This window comes from Poecilia latipinna, unplaced genomic scaffold, assembly GCF_001443285.1.
Source record: "Poecilia latipinna isolate Pla-1442-1.1 unplaced genomic scaffold, P_latipinna-1.0 Scaffold1589, whole genome shotgun sequence".
Lineage (NCBI taxonomy): Eukaryota > Metazoa > Chordata > Actinopteri > Cyprinodontiformes > Poeciliidae > Poecilia > Poecilia latipinna.
In genome coordinates, this window is record NW_015114205.1 from 86,552 (window position 1) to 95,157 (window position 8,606).

Below are 8,606 nucleotides of genomic sequence, written 5' to 3' on the forward strand. Positions count from 1 at the left end.
GTTTAATCTGATGTTACTTATTGTGTTGAAAATCTTTCTATGTAATGTATTTGTTTGGAATAAAGAATATTTTTTGGGAAAATAAAAAGAAAACAAAGGTTGAGCTACTTTTAGTAACCATGCTAGAATACAGGGTCAATGAAACACAAATCGTTTTTAATGATATTAAACTGAGTTTACGTGTGGATGACATCCGGCTACGTGTGGACTAGGCGTTAATAAAACCTCCAAAAGCTGCTGGATTTATGATTCATTAGATTTATTACGTCACGGTTTGGACTGCAAACTTCGTCTCAGTGGTTCTGGTTTCGCCCTTACAGATTGACTTCAGTTATTAAGGCTCAACGGGCAAGAGGTAAAAGAACGTTGACAAATGCCCGCAATAAACACTCGTAAAAATGTTCATTTCTGATTATTTCTAGTTTTTTTTTTTTTTTTATCTCAAAACTCATCCACAATCACACAAACGCAGGCAACTAACAAACAATCTGAAAAGTCCCCCCTATTATGTTTCCCTGCATGAAGAGTTTGTCTTCTTAAACAACTTGTGTTGCTCCATCTTTTTCACAGCCTCAGAAAATCAACAAAAAGGATCCGACTTATTTATTTTTTTGTTGTTGTTACTGTTCAGATTGGCAGACCTGGAGGGAATAGAAAACTGTTCACCGAAGGCCTAGCTTTCTTTCTTTTCTTTTTTTGTAAAACACCAATAAGAACTCATACAAAGCAAATACTGTTGCCAAAGAAGGATTGGAAAGGTGTGTGCACGCCCGAGGGAGAGGTGGAGGGAGAACATAAACAACGTGACTGATGCACTGAAAAAAAACAAATCAGTCTTTAAAAAGTTCACAGTCTTGCAGCTCCATGTACCAAGGAGAGCCAGGAAGGTGGGTTGGTTTGAGGACCAGGACACCGGAGACGTCACTTCAGCTGCTGCAGGTGGGTTCGCAACATGGAGTCGGCGAAGTACTTAATCCATAAATATTGGAGGCTGTGTTTGCAAGGAACCCCAGGAGGTCAGTTAAATTTCCTTCATTCATTAAAAATCTTGAGTAAACATTTACTATGATGTGACTTAAAAGTTGAGAGAAACCAGATCCACCAACGAAGGCGAGCTAAAGGTCATTTATAAACCACCTTCTAGTCGCAGGCTGATCACCTCCGTGCCACGCTGCATTGATGCAGTAATTCATGCAAAACGACTCCTGACCAACCAAATGCACACTTTTCAATACGCCCACATTTCTCTATTTAAATCATTTTTTATTGGTCTGATGTAATAGTCGTAATGCTGCTAATCATCAAAAAAAAAAAAAGCTAGAATTATGTTATTCTTAGTGAAATTTTCAATGCAGTACAGGAATCTTCCTTTTAAAATTACAACTGCAATAAATAGTTGTAATTTTTTGTTGGTGTAATTTATTGAGATGCACCAGCAAAAAGTCACTGGTATCCCTAATTTTCCAGCATTTATGTTGCTTATTTGTATTGAACAGAAAGGATTCAACTCAAACCATTCTTGCTCTGCAACACGTCAGTAATAAATTTACTAGGATGTTAGATGGCGTTCTTCATTGTGAATTGTTGTTTGATCACACAGCTAAATCTCATGTGACAGCACAGGGCTTAAACACAAAGTCATCATTCCTAAAAAGGTTCCTGGACTCTTTGAGGAGCGACTGAACAACTTTTCACCAACTCCAGACTTACACTGAATTCAGAATAAAAAAGAAAAAAGAAAACAGCAACTGAAGTGACATCCAAGTTACATTAGGTTTTTAAAAAACACTGAACAACCTCTTTGTATCCCCTACTCTTCCTCCTCTCCCTTGGATGGACTGATGGATGGATGGATGGAGGGATGGAGGGATGAATGAGTGAGTTTCAGTCCCATCTTCTTATTCCATTGCTATTGAAAAACTGAGTTCAGGATTTTGAGATAGGACTGAACTGGGGCGCACAATGAAGATAATTAATAAATCCACCATGCATAAACACGTATGCACAGACACACTCCCAGTTGTCCTGTAATTTCAACGTGGAGAGAAGGAGGAAGTGTTCTTGTTCCCCCTTTGCAGATTGTGTTTAGAAATCCTGGACGCAAAACGTGGAACATCGTGGAGGCTCTTGTCTGCGCGGGTGGACTCTGGGAGCCCGAGAGGGTCGGAGGTCGGTTCGACGGGCTGGTTTTGGAGGGGAGTTCACATCATCACGTGGCGGCGGCGGTGAAGGGACAAATGGTCAGACCGGGAGAAAGAGCGGTCGCATTCCGTGCAGCGGAAAGGTTTGATTCCTGTGTGCTTGCGGAAGTGTCGGGTGAGCTCGTCGGAGCGGGCGAAGCGCCAGGTGCAGCCCTCCCAAGTACAGTGGTACGGCTTCTCTCCTAGAAATAAACAAATCATTGGTACATAAGCAGGAGCTTTAAGCATCTAAACTGTACATAGTTCATACATGGACCTCACACCCAAGGGGAATGTTGATGTCTTAGCACTTTCACCTTTCCTCCAGTTTTGCTCAAAAACCGACTCTGGATGTGCAGTGAGACTGATTTAAGCACATATATCTAACAATAATTAATGGTGTGTGCGTTTAAATCACAACTCTGATAAACCCTGGCTTCCTTGCTCCTCATGTATGAAAATCCAGGAGGGCCAAAAGACATGCAACATTTTTAGCCTTTCACATGCAAAGTACGTTTTTTAACGTGCACACAACTGTGTTCTCAACTTAAAGGCAATCACAGACAGTTGTTTTTTTTTTTGTCTAATAAGTGTATTTGTTGGATGGAAAAAAATAAATCACTACCAACAAATAAAAAAACCCACAGCAATTTTGTGGAATATATGGTTAAGCATACAAATATGTTTATTTTTTGCATTGCTAGTAGTATTTCAACATTTCTTGAGTTACTATGTAAGGTATGAAAATATTTAATAGTTTTGCATTATATTATTATTATTATTTTTTTTTTCAGATAAACCCAGTCAAAGTAGCCCTTTTTCAGTCACTCACTTGCTTTAAGCCGTTCACAAAGAAGTCTGATTGTGGTCGCATTTAATTATTAGTGAGAATGAGCATGCAAAAAAATAAAAAATAAAAATTCAGATTTCAGCCAAACAAAATGCCATTATTGTCAAAGGCAAAAATGTTGTTTTTAGATGTTTTTGGTGACGTGAGCTGGTCGCTTTCCTTTTACCTGTGTGTATCCTCCTGTGGGCTTTGAGGTGAGAGCTCTTGGTATAAACTTTTTTACAGCCTTCATAGTCACACATGTGGATCCGCCGCCTCTTTAGGTCTAGTGTATCGGGGTCAACAGGTTCCAAGTCTATAACTGACCTGGGACAGAAAGATGCAAGTAGGAGTTAGTGGTGCTGGACACTGAAAATACAATACCATTTCTTTATTTCATGTCAGTTTGTGTAACCTCTTTTTAAAAGAAAAAAATCACATCAGTGAATAAGAGCAGTCCTGGATTTATGGAAGTCAGGTGGAAGTAAACCCAGTCTTCTACCTTAACAATACCACCACACTTATTGATTCTCTTCAGAAGAAAGCTAATCAAAACTGTCTGTGACTGGTTGACTTTGATAGTGCCAGAAAGTGTATGGGATGAAGGATATATTATTATTGTATTGGAATTTAGACCCACAAATGAAAGGGAAAATCAATTTCAGCCCATTTCCAACCTTCATCTGTCTTTCACTGGAAAATGACCAGGATATCCTTGGCTCAGCATTTCCTTTGTGAGAGTCTTATCAGATTAAACATGTAGCTTATTCACTGGAAGAATGTTGGAGTACCAGCACATCAGGACCAGGTGGTACAACAGAACAGGGAAGATTGTGTTTGTTTATGCTAACGTCTATATTTATGTGCAAACACCACTGTATTTTATATATAAAGTTGTCGGTTGTGTTTATCTCAGTTACAATTGCAATGCTATTTCTGAAACAGTAAAGTTTTTCAGTGATAGGAGCTTCCAAAATTAAAACTAGTTTCAGTAGTGGTTTTAGAAGAAACTACTGCTTCAGCTTTGCCTGTGAAAATATAACATGAGCTGGAGCATCATTAAACAAGAACTTCTTCTGCTAATTGTGTAAGTAATGGTCCTTTTAGATAATGATAGCACATAAACTGCTGTTAGCATAACAGATTTGGTTGACATAAGCTAACATGTTAATGTTAGTGTGTTAGTTAATGGAAGCACGTGAACTGATTTGAACTTAACTAAATGTTACCAACCACAATAGATCTGCTTATTTTAGCATTTCAGCTAGTTATAATAAATAAGCTGCTGTTAGCATGGTAAACAGTTAGCTAACAGGCATTCAGTTCAACTCAAAAATATTCTAATAGTCCAAAAATGAAATTATGTGTTGTTGTAATTCATATTATCTGAAGTTAAGCTTAGGAAGCCAGTCTGAGTTAAGTTGTATAGTTTGACAACTAATCAATGTAGATCAGGAAAAACTCAGGTAGACTAAGGAACATTTAGGCATAAGTGCATGAAAGTAATGAATGTATTAACTGTTACAGGCCTGTGAGCACAAGGGGCCTAAGAACAGTCAAAGTACTACCTGTTGACTATCAATGGATTTCACTTTGACTTCATTCAGTTTTTCAGCCATCAGCTCTCATGTTCAGCTGACCAGGTTCAGACATCAACTTCTTCAACAATTTTTAGCTTTAGCTCAAGCTTTGATTGTTCAGTATATTTCTACATCTCTATGAAGGTTTTTCTTTGAATATTTATGGCAGTTTTGTTTTCTAACAAGTTCTTTCTTTAGTTGAGCTCATCAGTTTGGCTTAGAGAATTCCCTTTGAGTTTTCCCCAAAAATGGAGATTTTTCTAGTTAAGAGTAAAGTCCTGAAAATATTTTTGTTGTTTTTCTAAAATACAAGCAGGCATCAGTTCTGTGAATATCAATAAAATAATGTTGTAGTTTCATCTCTGCCCAGCAGGTGGCGTCACACATACACTCTCCAACAGCTTCTCAAGACAACCTACTGTATTTTACCATGAACCTTTCTCTCTTTGTCATGTATTCAAATCATTCCATTTTTTCCTTTCTGTCTTCCTCAAATGTTTTACTGTCTTCTTAGTTTCACTCTGCTACTTTTCTCTTTTCTGCTGAAGTATCTATTTTTGGGAGTGGGGAGGGAGGGGGGTTAATGAATGGTATAGAGGAACAAAAAAAAAAAAAAATCACTGATCTCCAAGTCCATCTTACAAAGAGGTGTGACGGCAAACTGCATTACGTAACCATTGTTTACACCCCGGTTCTGGGACAGCCCTGCCCAGCAACACACAGTCACACAAGCAATCCCTTTTTTTTCCTCTCACACAGACACACAAATGCACAACTGTCCAAATAATCTTCATTATAAATATAAAATACCCCACTAATGTGCAGAGTTTTTACAAGGCAGTCATGCACACACATGTAGATTACAGAACTGAACAAACCATCAGCTTCCACACCCTGGAAATACAGTTAAGTAACAGCGCCGCGCCCATGCGGGTGTGGCAGAAACTCTGCTGATCTTCTAATGAACCCACTGGACACTAACACACATACACACAGAGAGAGAGAGAGAGAAGTGTTTCTGCAACATCTCAGACTTCTTTTTATGAAGCATGCAGACTGCACCTCCAGTCTCTCTGCACACTTTGTCTTCCTGTGTTGCAGCCTGGGCGTCTCCAGTGTGTTCAGCTGTACGGTGGGTTATATAAGGTTATATAAGCATCCAGTCATGGCTTCACTGCAGTAATGTAATTAGTCAGGAGCCTGCAGGCGAAGGAGGTGACCCACGCAAAGACCGAATTTCTCATAAACCCTGCTGCACATTGCACTCTCTTTCTGACCCTGCTGACTTGTAGTATGGCTTCTAGAGTCAGCTGACGTCGCATTAATGGCATATCAACAGCTTCAGCGACTTACAAAGAAATACTGCACCTTCCACAGTTAATCATGTTTTAATGGTTATCTTCCTCGCTGATAATTGAAAAAAAAAAAAAAAAAAAACATTAGTTGGTCAAGGTGTGTAGAAAAACTTTTGACCATTTGTTGTTTATTTCAGCAGAGAGAATCAATCAAGTTTGTTAAAGAAGTTATCTTGAAAATCAAGACGAAAGCAAAAAATAAAATGGGCTTAAAGATCATTTTGAAATTGACTTGCAAAAAGCCAGTATTGTGAAAACTTCCACTTCTCATTAACGTTACGGAAAGGCATTGTGAATATGTTAAGTGCAAAGATAACCAGCAGGGGGCGACTCCAGTGGCTGCAAACATATGCTAATTGATAGACCTGGACTTGTGTTTTTGTTGTTTTTTGGTTAAACACAGCCGTCAAGTGGGATGATCTGACATTTTTCTCAGTATATGATGATCAACAGAAGAGCTTATGGCAGGCCCATAGCATGACCCCTCCACCAACATGCTTAACAGAACGACATGTTTCTGCTGATGTGCTTTGTGTGAGTTTCTTCAAACAAGGAGCTGAACATTATGATCAGACATTTCTGCTACGGTCTGATGTAGCAGAAATGGAACTGGACACTGTTCCATAAGTCTCATGTTTCACTTAAATGCAATTTTGCAAATCTTTTCAAACAACATAAAAAACAGAGTTGTACCGTCTTCTATTAACGGTAATGAACTTTAACTTTTAACAGGATAAGTGGGAGTAGAAAGAGAGCTGTTGTTTTGATTGCTATGTCTGATGCTGGCTGGCTGCATGGATGGATGGACGGACAGACAGACGGACGGATGCACTCACCCTGCGTCGATGCTCTGGGCGCTGAGGGAGGCCGATCCGGACTCTGTACCACTCTCTGCGTCGCTGTCACTCTGATACTCCACTGGAGACGTCGAACCCGGCTTGATGCGAACTGCAGGAAAGGAGAGGATGATGGAAAACATAAATCAGTTGTTTAAACGGATGAGGAGGTGGAGATAGTGGAAGATGGAAAAGCGGTGGGGATGGGTGGACAGCAGAGAATAGAACAGCAGGGGGTTAATTGGAGAATTACAATGTCAGGATTTAGGCAACTTGGCAAGACAAAGACCGTCTGAGTCTGAATGCGTATCGGAGGGCATGGTCTGCTAAGCTGCAGCATTAATGGATCAATTAATGCAAAACCTCATTCTGGAATCCCATATATGTATCTTTATCCCTATATTTATTATCATTTTACAGTTTATTTTCAAGTGCATTAGAGTTAAAGGAAGCTCTTCCTGAAGAATCCTCTTTATTCCCAGAAGCTAATTAGTAATTGAGTGAAAGATAAATCTCTGTGTTGGGTTTCCTGGAGCCTTGGCAAACTGCTAAACTCCTCACAGATGCCTGTTTATCGTGAAGTCAGGAGGCTGTTTGTTTTTCAGCTGTGATCTCCTGATAGTGCAGAGGCATGGCGAGACTTGTTCAGTTTCTCTGCGTTCACAGAGATGCAAATTATGTTAGAATCGGTTCTTCTGTGTGAAAATACTGGTCTCTCATTTCTTAGGTTTTAAAGTCTGGGGTGATTTTTAAGAAAATAAGAAAGGAATAAGGAGCTCCAGCTGGTGAAGAACCCACAGATCAGGGCTGAAAGGTTTGTAGAGCTAAGCCAGATCTATAAACTGACTTGGAGCTAGTCAGCTTGTTTCAGCTAAAGCTCTGTAAAACCACAGTGTGCTGATTGTTCAAAACCAAACAACATAAATGAGCAAATTATTTCACATTTAAATCTGAAATTTAGCTTCCTAACCAAACAAATGTACAGCTAGACCAGCCACAACCCATCATCACAATATGGGTGTCGTTGTCCTCTTTTCTTCCACACTTCCTTTTCTTCCTTTCACTCAGTTTTCCATTTACATGCCTGGGTACAGGAAACTATAACCAGTCAACGTCTTTAGCAACATCTAAGACTAACTGAAATGTTAGTCTTAGTTTACATTTATGCCTTGATCTCTACTGTCCATGTTTTATTTTTTTCCTGTATGTTTCTCATTTTGAGAAAAAAAGAGCGAGAACACGATGGGAGGATTTGGAACTGCTGTGTAAACAGTCTTCACCCACTTCAAAATAAGGGCATGAATATAAACATTTAACTAGTTGAAGAAATCTTAACAGTTGAAAAAACACAAATGTTGAACTTTATTCAGTTAAAAGTTCACAAACTGCTAAGTAAATCAGTGCATTAGAATATATCTGGGAAATCTAATTTAGGGGAAGCTAACTGTGCTAAACATTTTCAATATTAGCAAAAGGGCTAAACAAAGAAAAAGTGCTTGATAATTAGCCACTAAAAATATCCTTTTGTGGCTTATTGACCTTGAAACAAATCTCTGTGATTGTCTACTGGAAAACATTCAAGTCAGCAACCTTCATCATGATTGCGTAGGCTATAATTACTGTTTTAAAAATGCGGTTTTTTAGTGGTTTTTGCAGTAATAAAAATGTTTAGTTTCCAAGTTTCACTTTTGAACACTGACACTGAAAATACATACTTTATGATATTTAATATATATATATATATATATATATATATATATATATATATATATATATATATTTATTTCTATTTACATAGACACACTTTTTTTTGTGTGTGGGTGTTT

General features: G+C 38.6%; 1 protein-coding gene across 1 annotated transcript in view; it reads right to left on the reverse strand.

The window, feature by feature from the left end:
• Positions 1-1,805: 1,805 nt before the first annotated feature.
• The window catches only part of klf8 (Kruppel like factor 8), a gene marked incomplete at its 5' end in the record, with an annotated part of 32,670 nt that continues 25,869 nt past the window's right edge, over positions 1,806-8,606 (reverse strand). The window contains 3 exons of the mRNA XM_015058996.1: positions 1,806-2,383; positions 3,197-3,336; positions 6,781-6,892. Coding sequence (XP_014914482.1) covers positions 2,202-2,383; positions 3,197-3,336; positions 6,781-6,892 — 434 coding nt within the window. The remainder of the gene's footprint in view (positions 2,384-3,196; positions 3,337-6,780; positions 6,893-8,606) is intronic.